The sequence below is a fragment of the Gopherus evgoodei genome, chromosome 12 (genome assembly GCF_007399415.2).
Source record: "Gopherus evgoodei ecotype Sinaloan lineage chromosome 12, rGopEvg1_v1.p, whole genome shotgun sequence".
Taxonomy (NCBI): domain Eukaryota; kingdom Metazoa; phylum Chordata; order Testudines; family Testudinidae; genus Gopherus; species Gopherus evgoodei.
The window spans coordinates 14,989,920-15,008,557 of NC_044333.1; the positions used below are offsets into that span (position 1 = coordinate 14,989,920).

General features: G+C 38.0%; 1 protein-coding gene across 2 annotated transcripts in view; it reads left to right on the forward strand.

The window, feature by feature from the left end:
- TOX3 (TOX high mobility group box family member 3) overlaps positions 1-18,638 on the forward strand; it is an 87,568-nt gene that overhangs the window by 41,388 nt on the left and 27,542 nt on the right. For both annotated transcript variants that reach the window (XM_030582201.1, XM_030582202.1), the window contains exon 2: positions 17,278-17,343. In XM_030582201.1, the coding sequence (XP_030438061.1) occupies positions 17,278-17,343 (66 nt within the window). The remainder of the gene's footprint in view (positions 1-17,277; positions 17,344-18,638) is intronic.

The window sequence follows — 18,638 nt, forward strand, 5'->3', positions numbered from 1 at the left end:
AAAGTTTATTTAGTCTTAGTGTGAACATTTCTGAACAAAATTGTCAGCTGCTTTTAGTAAAATACTTCTTGTAGGAAAGGGGGTACTCTTTTTAAAGCTGAACTGTTTTTAATACCCTACATTTTCTGCCATTTAGAAAATAAAAGCACACTGTAAATATTGAACAATACAGAGATATCTTTCATAACAGTTTATGGTACACTGCACATTCTGGATGGATGCCAAGCAGTAGTTAGTAAAAATTACATGCCAGTCAAAATTATTATAGCAAGTATAACCTGTTATAATGCAGTATCTTATCTAAAAGTGTCAACTTGATATAAGCCAGATCTTTTTCTTAAACTCTTACATGTATAATTCTGCTTGTACTAATCCTAATTCCCTCCCTTAGGCTCATTGGAAGTGCAGTATAGTGAAGCATAAACTATCTGGCAGTTGTATACATTTTAATCAGTGCTGATGATAATGGTCCATGCATGGTCCATGCAGTTTATTCCTTAGTCAGGGAAGAGTGCTATGCAGACTAATGGCAAGATATCAGAAGAGCTCATCTGCCATTTAAAGAAATGAGGGTCAGATTTTCAGAAGAGTTCAGCATCTGACTTTTTGAAAATCTGGCCAGTTATGTTGGTCCCTAACTGGAAGGTGAGGTATTTTGAAAATATGGTTCTGAAGGGAAATCTTGACCCATTGATGTCAATGGGAGTTTTGCTATTGACTCTCAGTGAGGCCAGGATTTCAACTCAGCTATTCACTACCATGTGGCACAAATGGACTACTGTGTATGACCTTTCCTTGCATGCTATAGATACATTAAAAAATCTCTTCGTCATTGCTGGTGCTTGTTTAACATTCTGAATGTTGACAACAATATTTAGATGACCAGATAAGCTATCTGAAGAAACCGTATTGTAAGTCCTTTATGCTTTAGAGCAGGACTTTACAAACATACTGAGTTTGACCTCCCTTGTATTTTTGGAGGAATGCATGCGTTTCTGGTCTCTTGTGAAATTGCATCATTGATATCCTAATAATAAAAATCTATTAAAGAGGCTGAACTACTGTGGGCCTAACAAACTGAGCTCAGAAAATGTCCACACTGTAGCACTGAAGAAAACAGAGACTTGTGCAGAGCAGCAACACCTAGAGCTGGTGATGTGACTTCAGAGGTAATGGAGAAGGCCAACAAAGTGCCCATCTTACCTGAAGCTAACCTTTGTAGAAGTCAAGTCTGCAGAGGGGAAACATGATAGTTCACGCTCAAGGGTGCTGAAAGCCTTCCACAGGAAAATAAGACTTTGCCACTCCAGAAAAAAATCTGTTGTTCAGCTAATCTATTTCTGAAGCATCCTGTAGAGGCTATCACTATTTGAAAGGAGTGTAATTGCCATTCACACGTGTGCACGCGTGCACACGCGCACACACAAACGCACACACATACAAAACATTTAGTTAAATCATATAATGGGGTAGGAATTTCTTCCTGTGATCAAAAGATGATCAGTTTGTACCCTAAGCATGAAAAGTGGTAGCTCTTTTACTTTTTTTGGTATCAAATAGTATAGCTACAGATGATATTCCCATAATACAATACTGCTATAAACATGTGAATCAAAGATTATTGCTTAATCCATGTGGGCAAATGTCCTGTTTCCTCCTTCCTCACCACTAACACTACTTGCAGGTGTTTTATTCAGACTTTTCTTTATTACTCCTTATTTTCCTGCCCAACCCTTGCACAAAAGGTTGCCTGCAGTTTGATTTTCTATGAGTTTCTTTTTTCTTCTGAGTCGCTTTGAAACCAACTCTGTGATATTACCATTATCAGATTCCCTTGATGATTCATTTGTCCTAGCAGTTCTCATGAAATTGAGAACTTGTTTCTTCCTCCTCTTTTTCTTAATACTTGCTGTTACAGTTACTCTGTACTTAATGTAGAAGAGGGAGGAAAAGATCTCTTATAAAAACATTTTCATGGATCGCCAATTTTGCTGTTTTAAGAGTGTTGTCTGAAACGTGTTTTACTTTCTCAGATCTCTGAGTCTGAGGCAGTGGTGCAGATTTTAAGTTGATGATGCAAGATAAAGAAACAGGAGGAAATAATATGAGGTCACTTCTATGGAAGAAGGTGTTTTAACTTTTTTAACTTCAGACTAGCCCAAAGCCTCGAGTAAAGATTTGGGTGAGTGGAGAGGCTCTGCCCTTGGGAATACTCACTATTTTCTTATCCAAATCTTGGGCCAAAAATCCCAATAAAAACACTTAATCTTTATGCACATCTATAAGGAAGTGCCCTTTCCTTTAGGATTAAATAGTCACAGATATATACTTTCGCCATTGTTTACTAGGGCTTATATTGCTTTTCCTATATTAGAAACCAAGTGTGGCAAAGAAGATAATTATATGGGTTACCTTTTAAAACTTTAATATTTGAAAACCTTTTCACTGAGGCAAGGTTCTCAGCCTGGACTTTACGTCTGTCAGCTTCTTGTACAACCACCTCTGTGACTTCTTCCATGTGACCCTCCATGCATGCTATGACCTCCCTGATCTCAGCTGCAAAGCTACGGCACTGTCCACATTTAAGACCCTTTTGGAGGCCCACTTCTGCCTTGTTGCCTGTAGCGAATCAGATAGACTTACAAATAAATGGATTGCTGATGCTCCCCTTCCAACACCCGCTGTCTGCTTGTGTCTCTTTTCTTAAGCTTATGAGCTCCTTGGAGCATCATTCTTGAGTATTTGCAAAGCACCTAGCATGTAGTGGGTGCTATTGTAAACAAATAATGTGTAATAATATTGAGAGGGAAAGGTTCCCCAATCCCATGGAGGGATATTATGTGGGGGTGGAAGCAGGGCTGCCCAGGGGGGGACGACAAATGGGGCAATTTGCCCTGGGCCCCCTAGGGGCCCTGCAAGCCCTGGCCTGGCAGCAGTCCGGGTCTTTGGCCGGCATTTTGGAGGGGGCCCTTCAGTACTGCCAAAGACACGGAGCAAATGAAGACCGCCGCTGGTGAGTACAAGTGCCGCAGCTCCCCAGCTTTGCCCCAGGCCCCCTGAATCCTCTGGGTGGCCCTGAGTGGAAGAGCCAGGTGAAAAGGTCCCCCATCTCCCTGGAATGATTTTGGGTGGAGGGTTCTAACTCTGGTGGTGTTCTGCTCGTCTGTCTGTAGTGTGTTCATTGTAGGGCCAAAATCATAGTGCTGACAGCTACTGTCGTCATGTTACTAGATGCAGGCTTGTATACAATGAAGTAGAATTAATATAAGATTTAAAAAGTAAAATAAAATGTGCTGATTTTTCATTTGATACTGGGCAGTGTTTAATACAGGGGTCGGCAGCCTTTCAGAAGTGGTGTGCCGAGTATTCATTTATTCACTGTAATTTAAGGTTTCGCATGCCAGTAATATATTTTAGCATTTTTAGAAGGTCTCTTTCTATAAGTCTATCATATATAACTAAACTATTGTTGTATGTTAAGTAAATAAGATTTTTAAAATGTATAAGAAGCTTCATTTAAAATTAAATTAAAATGCAGAGCCCCCTGGACTGGTGGCCAGGACCCAGGCGGTGTGAGTGCCACTGAAAATCGGCTCACATGCCGCCTTCGGCACACGTGCCATAGGTTGCCTACCCCTGGTTTAATAAAATGGAGACTATGCCATCACAGAAAAAAATGGAAGGATCTGTAGTGTCAATGTGACTAAAAAATGAGATATTTAAGATTGCCTTCATGTATTGTACTTAGCCTAAAAAGTGGCTTGACTAATCTTCCATTATGATCATTATAAAATGTCCGTATGTGCTTCACTGTTTCTCTATCAATTTTACATTTAAAACTTGATATAATTTGTTACTGTGTACTACAGTTGAAACATAGTCCAGAATGGAATGTACAATTTTTGCTGTAGTGAGTGAAATTCGATATAAGATTCTAAGAAAAGCTACTTATAGACCAATTGCAGAATAATCACATCACTTTAAATTCATATGAGAAAATGTTACGGTAATCTTGAATGTAGTGAGATAAAACTATTTCTTGGAATTCTAAGAATAAAATGCTGTCATTATGTTAAGAAATACTTACATTCAATACTTAGCTTATATAAAATGCTAAAATAAATGACACCTGATTAATGCCTTGATTGTATTAACTTAGTGCCTTGAAGATAAAGGCCAAACCCCAAAAGTTCATATGATGATGATTGATTCCATATTTTATGGTATTGCTCTTTTTTTAGGAACTGTCTCTGAATTACAGCCAGACCAATTAAAAATAAACAGTTGAAACGAAGTGTATTGAAAGGAAGTGAAGAATAAAGGGTCAATTGATCGACTCTGCTTGTGCTGGCCAATAAAAAAGGGGAGCAGGACCAAGCAGACTTCGAAGCTGAAATCTGGCAACACCACTGTATGATTTCTGTCCTCTTCGGAGAAGGCATAGCCTCAGCTGGAGTAGCCTTACAGCCATAAGTCCAAATCCAACTCCCATTATAATCTTGTAAAAGACTGCCATTGACTTCATGGTGATTTGCATTGGGCCTGAGGGCCTCACAAAGGGAAAGGGTAGGTGATCTCAAAATTAGATCCACAGAGTTGTGCTTGGCCTTCGCTGCAGATCCTTTTGTTGCACAGGATTTGAAAGCCACATCCATTCTGTGGGGCTGCAAGTCCTTCTCCATTGATAAACCTTGCAGAGGTTGGAGTAATTAATTTCCATTCTCCCGTAGGTGGTTCTGTGGGGAGGGAACAATATGGCTCTATCCTTGCTTGTGCTCTTTAGAGAAGTTACAGGGAATAATGTAATTTAACCTCCTCCTGCCCCTGGACCTCATCAGGAATGAAATCTTATATCTCATTTGAGCTATTTCTTGGTAAAAGATTTTAGTTAAACAAACCAATATTACTGTTAAATACAGAAAACAAATGAAACCTATATGATTATCTGTTTTGTAAAAATTTTTGCCTGTGGGAATCCAGGCAATCCTAAAGACACAGAAAAATGTATGGAATCAAGATGTTTTGTCATGTTAGCAAAGACCTGTTATTTTGCTGTATGTTCCCTTCCTTTATATACAATCAGACTGATTCCAACAGGCAGACATGTGCTCATGAGAGTCATCATTAAAACAGTTTCCCAACTCATCAGAGAAAAATCTCAGAGAAGTAAAATTAGGATAAAATTAACAAAGCAGTGAAAACATTAAAAACACAATTCTCAAGTTTTAATATATTTTTTAAAAAATGTATTGTCTTAGTAACAGTGGATCTGTGTGTGTTTATCTCAGCATTTGGTCCTGAAAGTGTTTTAAGCCTCGGGTGGCAAGAGGGTGTGATGACAGTGACTGTAGAACTTCTTGAAATAACATCTGTAGATCTTGAGATTTTTTTAAAATGAAACATAGGGTACCTGGTTTAGATAAGTTTAATATTTGTATTAACCTCTGAAAGAAAAAAAATTGATAATAAGTGTGTGTGTAGGTGGGTGTATTTGGAGGTGCAGATATACTCTCACAAAAACATAGTGCCTGATTCTTTATTCCATTACACTAGCTTTACATATCTATAGCTCTTCAGAAGTCAGTGGAGAAAACTGGTGCTAAAAAGTAAAGAGTCAGCACAGAATACAAACATATTAGATGGTAAATTGGAGCTCTCTGAACACTTGATAGCAAATGAAAATAAAGGTTTTATCTACGAGATAATCTTTAGGTCACCTTTGGAAATGAAGTAAATTAATTTAGTGACAGTTAAGAAATAAAATTTGATTATATAAACTAACTCACTAGATTTAATAATTTTACTCACACAGCTGTGTGTGATGAACAGTGCTGCACAAATCAGCATAAGAGGTCCATAATAGAACATACTGTATTACTTCCAGTGCCAGCCAAACAAAACTATCATACTACTGTATATGCCTTTTTACAAATTAAGTTATTTATAGAGATAATAATTTTTATAGACTGTACACTTCTTAAAGGAACTGAAAATGGCTATAATTTGAGACCATTAAACATTCCTCATTTTGCTGATCCAAGAGTAGAACAGTCCCATACTTGGCAAAATATCATTAAATGTTACTGCTGCTGGCCATGGAATTTGCTGAAGAAGGATTTCATATTAAATGGTTTGGCTGGAATTATGGAGATTGTCAAGCTTTTTCTTTTGTTGTTGAAGATTTTACTTGCTGGCTAAAGGCATTTAAAAGTAATTTTAAATATGTTCACTTTAACTGCTTGTTGAAAGCTTTTAAATCTTTAGATTTGCAAAATTATGTTTGATAGAGACTGGGAATGTATGAATACAATTTAGTTTACCACCGTTGTCTTCAGGACATTGCAAAAAAGTATGTTGTCTCTTTTGAGATTTTCTTCCTTTATTTAAAAAAAAGTATGAAATCTAGGCTGCAGTACTGCAAACACATATGCACATGCTCTCTGCCTTAAAATTTGAGTAGTCCCACTGAAGTCAAGCAATTTTTAAAACTATGGTTCTGCATAAAATCTTGATCCTTCAAACACTTATGCATATGATTAACATTAATGAATGATTAATAGGACTATTTGCGTGCTTAAAGCTGAGCATGTGCAAATGTGATTGCAGAATTGGGGGCAGGAGTTTAGGTAATGCTGTAATTTATTTTAAAACATTCTACTTGCCTGAACACTGGTGGCTTAGTTGCAGATCACTGGCATAGTTTCAGTCAGAGAAGGGTATCTGGGTGTAATGGAGTTTTCCCATTGACTTCAGCGTTTCCCTCCTGATTTTTGAGCAATGGAGGAGTAATCGAGTTGCAAATATATTACCTGAGGGAGCTCTGTATGTGGATGGCTGGTAGTATAAGGATTGGATATTAACTTCCTTTAGCCAAAAAATCTTTAGAGTAGCTTCTGCTTTGAACTGTCGTCTTTTTACAAGGTTCTCTGAGGTCTTCCTGTAGAAAATTTGTGGATATATGCAAATAGGAAATGAATGTGCTTGCAGAAGAAAAGGTATTATTCTGTATTTTAACATGTGCTTTTAAATGATAATATATCTCACAAAGTTAGAATTAAACTATTTTTATTACACTGTGCCTTAGTAGATCTCTGAAGGTAAATTGCATTGTATGAGCTTTCAAAATATATGTAGAAATGCAGGAAGGATGAACTCACTAAGTATACCATAACCTGCTTTGTTGACCAGTGACCTAGTACTTCATGCAAATACACACAAATGCTCGCTTTTGATGATGTGATGTTTACTAAACCAGAGGGCTGTTAACCACTGCATAATAATTCAAACATTCTTTCCTCAACATGCCTCATTGTATGCCCTGCCTGACTTCTTCAGACCCCAACTGAACACCAATTGGTTATTTCTCAACTAACTCTCTTACATCCTGAACGTCCAAGTTTCTCCATGTTGAGCTGCAGTGGCTTTTCTACTGTTGTACCCATCATCCATAACCTTTATTGTAATTTACAATTTACTTATTTCAGAAGTTTTTCTATCTTGCAAGACAAAGTACTGAGATTTGCAAGGTCCGGAAGCAGCCACAATATCCAGAGTGCCATTTTGGATTCACTCTGAGATGGAATTGACATCCCTTTTGATTTTTCCTGATTATTTTTTAAGAATTTGGGCCAGATTTTGAACTCAGTTATAACAGTGTAAATCCCAAGTAACTCTACTGAAGACAAAGGATTTACTTTAGATTTACATCAATAAACCTGAGAGCCGAATATGTCTCTTCACTTTTAATTGCAAAAGTAAAATGAAATAATTTGCAGTATAACCCAGAGCTTCTGAAGCATTTAAATGGTTGTGGAGACTTGCTCTTTCAGGGAAGTACATCTAAAGAGCACTATGTTCCTTGATTCATGGGTCCAGGAGCTATATGTCAACTATACTTAAAGTGAAGGCACTTCTTAGAAATAATTAGATGGATAGGTGGTAACTGTTGGTGAATTATTTTGCATTGTGGTTGTGTGAACTGAAGAAGTAAATTGTTTTTCATGATAGGAACAAAGAATAGTTGGTTTGTAATTTTCTGTAGCATTTAATGCAGTTGATTACGATATTGGTGCTTGTAGATATTAGTTGATCAAAACCTCCTCCCACTCTTCACACTCCGTTGTCAGAATGATTTTAATGTATACTGTGGTGTTTGGATTAATCAGACTGAAGTAGCATTAGTCCAGTTTCTCTTCTTTTAATTACAGACAGTTTATTGTCTATGCTGTCCCACTTTCTGCATGGCTCCCCACCAGCTAGCTAGATTTAGCAATCTCCATTAATTTAATTTGGCATTTCATTCAATCAGACAGGCTGTGAACATGATGATTTAAAAAAAAAACAACAACACAATGCTCATTCTTAATTGATGTTCTTATCAGACATTGTATTTGCCAGAGCTGTAATTATTGGTCAGGCAGCAAAATCAAATCTGCCCAAATGCAGTGAGGATGTTCTCTAGTGGAATTATAAAGATACAGTACTTAGACCTGCAAAGTAATTTAGTTCTGGTCTGTAATTACATCTTTTGGGATCATTATCTTTTTTTTTATTCATGAAGATAGTATAGCCTCTCAGGAATTAATTTGCCAAAAATGAAGATAGAGCTGAGATCTTTGCCATAATAATAATTGTATGTAATATCTACTCCCACAAACATACATATATTTGTGCAAGTAGATATTTTTCTACATTAAATGAATATATATAATAATGTAATGGCTATATTTAGTAGATATAATTTATAATATCTACTTGCACAAATATACATATTCTTGTGCAAATAGATACTTTTCAATATGAAATTAATATATATAATTAATGGCTATATTTAAAAATGTGACTTTTTGCTTTATTTCTAGAGATTGCCATTTTATAGGAGCAACGAAATAAGAGCACAAATGATGGAATGTGTATGTCTGTCTACCTAAAATGCAGATACAAAGAAAATTTGCACACACAAATTAGGTAGTTGTCTGACTTCTATTATTCACACCTTTAGTTTGTTGAGAGTGCTTTGTTAGGGCCCAGTCCTGCACCCACCCATATAATGCTTACTTAGAAACCTACCCATTGAAGTCAATGGGGCTATGAATGAGAGTTTGCAGGAATTAGGCGTAAGGGTTTGCAGAATACGATGTTTAAAGAGCACGCTGAGAACCCATTAAATATTTAGCCATAAATATTTATTTTGGATATTTATTTACTAATAATTATGAAGGCACTGGTTATAGCATTAGTTAAATGAGTTCCATTTTCACCTAAATAAGAGATTCAAAATATTTGTTCTGTAAGAGAAGTATGGTATCTCCTCCTCAAACTTACAGAACTTACTCTTTGAGTACAGAATTACAAACTATTCTTCTCAAGTGGCATAAATAAGTTTTGTTCCAACTCACGATATGTTCTGTTAATATGGTACCCGTGGGCCCATTCGCTATCTTGACATATTGTGGTGTGATTTTTTTAAATTTTATTTTATTTTATTTACTGTGGTGTGATTGCACTACTACTTTGCTGCCTATTCTTATTGACAGATTTTGTTTTTGTTCTTAGATGGAACAAAAGCTTCTCCTTTGGTTCCTTGTGTTTGCATGGTTAGCCTATACTAGCAAGAGGAGTTTGATTGGCAATATATAGTAGGTTTGCTTGGTGAGTCATGTTTCACAGTTGAGGGTAAAAGTATTATGACGATAAAAATCTTTGTTTCTGTTTGATAGAAGACATTTGTGCAACATTTTCAAAGGCACCTAAGTGGTCTAGTGGCCTAAATCCATTGAAAGTCCATTGGACTTAGGCTCTTAAGTCACCTAAAAGTGCTTTGATGCAGACACAGCGGCAAAATGAGGACAGACAGATGCATGGAATTAAGTGTTAGGTTGCAACTTTTATTAAAATTTAACACAGGGAAGGGGCACTACCTGCCCATCACTCATACTCTGATCTACCAAACATTAAGTTTGTTCTCATGCCAGGGTTACAGGGATCATTACCAGATAACCCATAATTTGGGATAGGCTCTTCTCAGCCTATGCTCCAGGACTTATCCATCTCTGAGTCATAGTACCTTCCTCTCCCCTGCACCCCGGCCAGGAGAACAGGGTGTGCAGAAGAATGGGATCTCAGCCTGCAAAGGCCACAAGGTCTCACCATATCCCATGAGCCCAAGGCCTATCACCAAAATCCCAGGTCTTTTGTCTTGGAGAACTGTTCATTTTATCATTTTAACTGCCCTGGAAACTGACTGCAAGTTGCAATGAATTAACAACTCAACCCGAGTACCTGTGTTAGGTACTAAAAGTGTTCCTACTTAGTCTGCTGTGGCTTGAAGATGCTGTGAGGAAGGCAAAAAACTCCTTGTCCTCTGCCAATTGGCCCCTGGGAGAACAAATTCCTTCCTGACCCCCGCAAAGGGTGGAATGTCTATACCTGCAGCATCTATCCGACTGGATTCCAATTCCTAGTTCAGGGTGACTAGTGTGAGGCCACTGGAACGGAGCTGAAAGAGGCTCCACATGGCCTCCGCTCCATGTTAAATCATCGGAGCTGTGATTTGCTGGCCAATCAGCACCCTCCCTCCCTGGTGGCCAAAGGGTACCAGAGACTTTCAGAGTGGAGGAGGGGTGTCTCTCTCCCTTGCTGCTGGAACTGTTCCCTTTCACTGCCAGTTTCATTGAGACAGGTGGATGGCATTTTGAACATTTTACCCATTTGTCTATCTTCAAGTTACTTGGTGTATATCTCTGCTTCTTTCTAGTGTAAATACCAGGGATGAGTTCTCTCAAGACTAAATGTTCATCTTTAGTCACTGATTTTCAACAGATTTATACTAGGGTTTTGGTAGTTAAAAGGATGGTACTGTGTACAGTTAAGTTATTATTTAAGAATTGCTAAGTAGTATTTGTAAAATCCTGGCCCCACTGAGGTCAGCGGCCATACTATCATTGACTTTAGTGGGACCAAGGTTTCATCCTATGTATCTAAACTCTCCTCATCTCACTCATAGTTAATGTTCTGAAAATCACGGGATATTTTAGAGCGAATTATTCACCATATTTTTCATACTTTGAGATTTGAGACTTATTGGTACAGCTGTGAAAATATGGTAATGTTTTTTGAACAGGGTCTAATATAAAGTTGATTATGTACTGTAGCTTATATTTTACTTTCTGGAAATGTGTTTTGCCTCATCACTGCTACAGAAGAAAAACACACTCTATAGCCCATATTTAATTTTTTGAGGTTTTTGAGGAGGCTATGTTGGAGAAGAAGCCAGACTCTGTAACCTCTCACCTGTGATGTGTTCCTGACAGTATTGCCTCAGCTCCTAGTTTATATCTATTCATGAGAATTTCAACTTTCATTTAAAAAAAAAAATTTCTAGCCCTCTTGGCTGCAGGGAACAGATAGAAAACCCTAAAGGCAAGTACACCATGAAGGTTCAAAAACCAGAACACAAATAATTAGAATCTAAATTATTGTTCTTATAAAATCTTGTGATTTTTAAGCTAACATCATGATGTTTTAGGAGCTGATTCATGATTTGTGAGTGTCTGAGGTTGGCAATACTGCAAGTGAAAGGTATAAGAGTTAAAAAGAAAGGGTGGTGTTGCACAATATTTAAAGCCTAAGCATGCTCCTTGGGTTGATTTGACTTTGTTCGTTAGGACAAGCGTTTAGGATGGGAAAGAAACTTTAACCTAGTGATACTCAGACCTTAATGGCTCAGGAGCAAATTAGCGATCAGCATTACCCAGAAGAGCAACAGTAGTGTGAATTAATTGTTTCACTTACTATATCTTTCTTTCTTTCTTTCTTATTCTGACTAAGTATTATTATTTTATCAACTACAGTAACATAGTAAAGCATCCTGACTGGTTAATAACTTAGATTGCTTAATAGTTAAATCACACAGTGTTTTAATATCATGTGCTGTAAAGAGCTGCAGGATGTGCATTACAGTCACTTGCCGCTCCTGACCCACAGTGTGAGTATCACTGCTTTAACCTAATATAGGAACAATGTTTTGAAAAGCTTCAATGTGTAGTGAGATTAGACATTTCAGTTCAAGCTTTGTAATCGAAAGTATGTAACTGAGAAGACCAGCAGTGGTGGTTTACTGGAATACAGAATGGCAATTACTTGTCTGCTTTGGATTGGCACGAATAACAAGCTACAAGAGATTTCTTACCATTCCCCAAAGTGAAAACAAACACACACCCCACCTGCCTAACCTTATGATAGAGTAAAAAAGGATGAAATCCTGGCCCCACTGCAGTCCATGGCTATTTCACCCCAAAGACTGCTGTAATTTTAAAGACATAGGACCAAATAAAGTCATTAGTTTTAATGCAAAGCTCCCACCCATTTGGATGGGCATTGCTAGGGCCTCTACTAAAGTCATGGCCATGAAAAATGCATCACAGACTGTGAAATCTGGTCTTGTGTGCTTTTACCCTATATACTATACAGATTTCCCAGGAGAGATAAGTGTTTCTCAAATTGGGGGTCCTGACCCAAAAGGGAGTTGCAGGGGGTCACAAGGTTATTTTAGGGGGATTGCAGTATTGCCACCCTTACTTCTGAGCTGCTTTCAGAGCTGAGTGGCTGAGGGCCCAGCTCTGCAGGCAAGCAGCGCAGAAGTAAGGGTGGCTATACCATACCATGCCATCCTTACTTCTGCACTGCTGCTGGTGGTGGCTCTGCCTTCAGAGTTGGTCTCTCAACCAGCAGCTGACACTCTCCAGCTGCCCAGCTCTCAAGGCAGCGCTGCCTCCAGCAGTAGCACAGAAGTAAGGGTAGCAGTATTGCACCTGTCCCCTCCTCTCCCCCCCCTCCCCAAACACAATAACCTTGCCACCTCCCCACAGCTCCTTTTTGGGTCAGGATGCCTACAATTACAGCACTGTGAAATTTCAAATTTAAATAGCTGAAATCATGAAATTTATGATTTTTTAAAAATCCTATGACCATGAAATTGACCTAAATGGCCTGTGAATTTGGGAGGGCCCTAGGCATTGTACATGCAGAATGAATGAAAGAGATGATTTGTTTATTCAAAACAGTTTGATCTTGCCTGCTTTTCTCTTTTCAATGCATTGCAGAAAATGAGGGTGCATATACAGTTTCTTTTGCTCCATCAAAATACAGTGTGCATATGTAAAAGTGAGACTGCGTGCAAATCTTAGTCCAGTGGTTCTCAAACTTTTGTACTGGTGACCCCTTTCATATAGCTAGCCTTTGAGTGTTACCCCCCCCATATACATTAAAAACACTTTTAAATATATTTAACACCATTATAAATTCTGGAGGCAAAGCAGGGTTTGGGGTAGAGGCTGACAGCTTGTGACCCCCCCATGTAATAACCTCATGACCACCTGAAGGGTCCTGACCCCCAGTTTGAGAACCCCTGTCTTAGTCTTAGAATTGGACTTTGTGTGATTCTTGAAATCAAACAATCATGAGCTAATGGCTAAACACAGGACGGCAGCCAGTAAAACTTGTTCTGTTTTCAGTTGGCCCGCAGACTTGCTTTGTGACCTGGGAAAGTCACTTATGGTTCCTCTGTTTCTGTATAACTGGGATAACACTGCATGCCGCTTCAGAGACTTTTATTCATTAATAGTTGTAGTGTGCTTTGAGATTTACAGGTAAAGGCGCTGTACAGTATTACAAAGTATTACTGACTATTGTTACTAAGTAATTTTTAAATCAACAGATAGCCAACTCAGACAGTAAGGTAACAGGGCTAGATCCTGCAGCTGGATCCACTTTAATGCCCCAGTCAGTGAAATCAGTGAAGCATCACAAGCGTTGTGCTCATATGAATTAAATTGCAGGATCTAGTCCTCACTTTGCACCCCTGTTCTCAAGTATGTAGACTACTGGTATATGTTAGTCTGGGTAAGTGAGTTCCCAGAAAATAAATGGAGATAGGGGTGTTGACTCATTTCACACATTTGATTTGTCTGCCTATTCTAAGTTAAATATATTACTAAAATAGAATAGAACTCCTTGTTCTATTTAGAATGATTTATAACTGTTCCCAGATGATCATAAAGTGTTTCTAAATTAAAAGCCATTAATTATAGCTTTATATAGATACAAAAGATATGCAAGAAGTGCTTTGTAATTCCAGCTCTGCACTTCAGGTGAGAGCTTTTAAAATTACTTGGACCATTGGAGCCACCTGCTTGACTAACTGCTGAGGGCCCTGTGTTTCATTACTCATCAGTGCTTTGCGGTGTTAACATTGTTACTGATTTTTCTCATTTCTCCAGGGCAAATACTAATTAATGGATACAATTCACAGCTGATTAGCTGTAGTTTCTTCAGTAATTACATTCACATACTAACTGTTCAGAAGAGGATTTCTAACCCAGTTCTTATATCACTCTAAGCTTAATTTGTTTTTTGAATTGTTTAGGTCCTTAAGATAATAACCATTTTATTTTCCTGTGTCATTTGTGGTTACTATTAGATAATAAGTACGTTTAATCTTTAAAATGCTCACTGATAAAACATAGTTTGTCTTAAATGGATTTTTAATTCACAGACAAAAATCTACAGTTAAATAATGTAGAAGTTGTGATACACACTGACAAAAGCACAGGTACTGCATGGTCTGAGGTTAGTTCCTGAAGTTATATAAAATAGGAGCTGCAATTCTCAATCACAATAGCAAGTTAAAAATGTAGTTGCAACCTTCACTTTGACTTTCCCTGTTTTCTCATTTTGTTCCACATTCTTAATGACACACAGACATAATTTTCAATCTGTGAATTGCTTGTTTTTTTCCCCTCAACTTGATGCTCTTAAAGTGAAAAAAAAGTTATGGCGTTCATATCTGCTGCAACCTGTGTTGTACTTAAGTATATGAAGACGAAGAAAGTAAATCATTCTAACTCTTCTTAAAGGTATATAGCCAAAACCTGGACTGTTGTGAGCAGGTCCAACCTCAGGAAAGATATGCTCATTTTATAGTAGGGTTGAATTTGGCTCTATCCAATGGAGTATGATAAAATCACTCTCTTGTACATGACTGTATTTAGATATTATTTTAACAAGTGGTGGGGTTTTTTTGGTTTACATGTATGTTTTGTTACTGTAGAAAAGAACAGCTCCTTTGGAGACATTATAGTTTTTAATGTAAATCCTTCTTAGTTCTTGGCTCACTGACATGAGAAATCTATCATGTCAGTCTCACTGCTTTGCATGAGTACTAAGTCTGTATGCTGAAAATCCACACAAAATCTTGTCCGGAAAAAATTCCTGTGAATATGCAATGGCTGACTCTAAAAACTAAGCCTCTGGGTGAATTTTATACGTACATCATCTTTAACTATACAGTTAGTTGTAGTTATGACACAGTATATGTATGCCATAAACACCAGTTTTACTTAGACCATATCCTAGATACAGTTTGTGTATTGCTTCTTATTTTGGGGTGGAAATTTTACTCTCTAATTTTTCAGTTGATCTCTTTTCTTCCCTTCTCCACATAGTTCCTCCCGTTCTGTCTTCTACCCTGTTTCTAAACTCTGCTATCTCCAAGGGCATGATCCACAGGCCAGTGAAGTCAATGGAAAGACACTCATTTTACTACAGTGGGCTTTGGATCAGACCCCAGTTCCCTTTACCCATCTTCCTTTTCTTCCCTCCTCCCTCCTCCCAATGCTGCTGCAGTTGTCCCATATTTGACTTTGGGAAAAGGTTCTTGTGAAAGTCTTTCAGGGAAATTAGCCCTTTCAAGAAGAGACCCAGTTTTCTTCCCCCAATCCCATTCTCTGATGCTGCAGGTATGAGGGGCAAGGTCCGAAACCTCTTCATCGCCAAGACCTCCAGGCAGTAAGTTGGACAAAGTACTGAGTGAAGGTGGAGGATATCCCTTTTCATTTTGGATTCATCCTGCTCTGGCAGCATTATAGGATTCTCTCATTTGGAGCAGACAATTGTGGAGTTGGCTGTGGCAGTGAATATTTCCCCATCCTCAGACACTCATTGTAGAGCCCTGTAGTATCAAAAATGTCTATTTAAAAAAAAAATCATTTCAAATAAGATGCACTCAAGACTTTGTAACAAGGAAAAGACCCAAGGAAAGATTTATATTTGGGTTATAAAACTCAGAAAATAGGTGGTCAGGATAGAAATGCTGATGCAACCTTAACTCTCATGGTGTGAGAAGGCCATTTAGAAACACAATGGAGGTTTGAAACTCCATCGCTTAGTGTATCAGCTGACAACACAAACACACCAATGGTATTTGTTCTTGAAAAGCAAAGCTTATGAAATGCTCTTGTGTGTGTGTTGAGAATACATATAAAGATAGTTACCAGTCTACCTATTTTCCTACAAACATCTGATTACTGCCATTTAAGAGAGCAGTGCATGTAAATCACCAGTGAGCCAAATGCTGATAATATCCTCTTTTCCATACTAGTCTCTAAAAAGAATAAATATTTCTCAAATATGGTCAACTGATATTCATGATTCAGAGTTTGAAGGAAGGAAACTTGGAGGAGAGTATCTCCATGAGGATACCTGTTGATTGTTCACATGTGTGGGAGGAAGTGTCCCTCAATGGAATGGGGCACTGACCCACCACTAACCCGGCTGATCCCCTGCACAATTCTCCTATCCCTGCCCTCCATTGGCTCCCTGGCAGTGGGACTCTACTGGAATGAGAACTGAGCAAAAGATTTCAAATTTTTGAATGAGTGGGAGGAGACAAGGGAGAAGTTTAAAAAAAAAAATCTTGCAGACTTCCTTCATCTTCCCTTCCCCACTTTCCTTTTTAAAATAGCTCTAATTGAAACCCTGCTACTGGGGACTCCCCTGGCATTGGTTCCCCTCAGGACCTCCTAGGTGATGGGTGGGCCTTTGCAAAAACATCATAGAGCCTGGGGATGAATTATCTATTTCTTAGAATGGATCCGTGAAGTGCTTGGTTGATAGAGGTGATTGTGCTGCAGACTCAGCTGACCCTGCCTTCTGCATGAGAAGGGGCAGATTCCATGCACAGAGTGGATCCTTCCTAGGCAGAACTGGGGGACACAAATGATCCATACTAGTTCAGTCAGCAATTTAATAATCAGAATCATCCAGCTTGGTTGTGATTGTAGCAGCTCCAAAAGAGTTTGTGCAGATTTACATCTTATCTTTTTTTCAGAAGCAGTTCTTTTCTCAGTAGTTGATGGGATAAAGAATATATTTTGACTGTATAGTCATAAAGGTTTATCATGGCATATATTAAAAGCCAAATATCTATTTTTCTTTCAGTTTGGAAACAATAACAACTACATGAACATGACGGAGGCAAATAATGCATTTCTTTCTGCAAATGAGGTAGATGTTTTTCTTTTTATCTGTGTTCATATTCTGCTGTTTGCTTTGATAATTTAACAGACTTTCAACAGATGAAGAATGAAGTGCTGAATTTGTATGTGTTTTATGGAGCACAAAATAAAGACTTTAATGAGAAAGAAAATAACCTGACAGCTCTCCATTACTACTCAATTTAGCTGTCCATAAGGCTGTTACTTACATAGCATGTCAATAGAAACAAATCTGCTTTATGTATGAAAAAAATTATAAACAGAAGGAAACAAATGAAAGGCACAGTAGTTGTAGATTTTGAAAGCAAGCCTAGCAGAAGTCATTAGTAGCTAATATGCTAATTTCACTCATAGATACAAACATTTTAATTTGGGTTCTTAACATTCACATAAGTTAGAAAACAAAACAACTTAGTTGGCTGCAATGTTTGTGTTGAGGGAAGGAGGAACAGATTTTCAGCCAAGTTTTACACATGGGCTTGGGAACAAGCCTTGGGTCTGAATTGATGTAGGCTGATAGGTCATTGAGGTGATACATTTGGCTGCTAGCTTTTAGGAGTGGGGCTAGTGAAGGGCTGTGTGCACCAACCACTGCTCCCGTAGTTGTTTTTAGACCACGATTTGCTGTCAGCCAGTTGTTTAGACTATCATTGCAGTAGTAGTGGCATCAGCTCCAGATGGAGCTGCCTTTTGGACGTACCTGGAAAATAACAGCTATTGTTCCAATAAGGGTGGAAAGATAAAAAGGGGAAGATGTATTGCCTAAAAAAGTATGTGCATGCGTGTGTAATATATTAATATGGAGAGAGAGGCAGAAACTGGTAGTAAGTAATATTTAATATGTACATAAGGTGTATATCATAAATCTCCCAAGGGTGAGGAAAGGTTAGAAAAATGAGCAGCCTTGACCTTATTCATTGAAAGTGACAATTCTGTCATGACTGTGCTCGTTATAGTAAAACAGAAAGTGGTATGGAATTAAGTGGCAAAGAAGGTGTTACAATAAAGATGAAGGTTCAAATTAAGAGTATTTTATGAATCATTTTTAAAATGGCCACCATCTCTTTTTATCCAGCAAGACTGGGAATATTGATAAGGGAATATTGTTTGGCACTGGTTCCAGTGTTGTTTGTGATAATGAACATAAACCCCATCTGTAATGACAACATGATGTTTCATTCTGTAGAATTTCTTTCCTACATTTGAATCAAACATTGATGAAAGCTCTGCTGCCAGCAGCTGTTCAGAGACAATTTAATTCCAGCTGTGATAATTCACCGTGTCAGACATTGGCTGTTATATGTT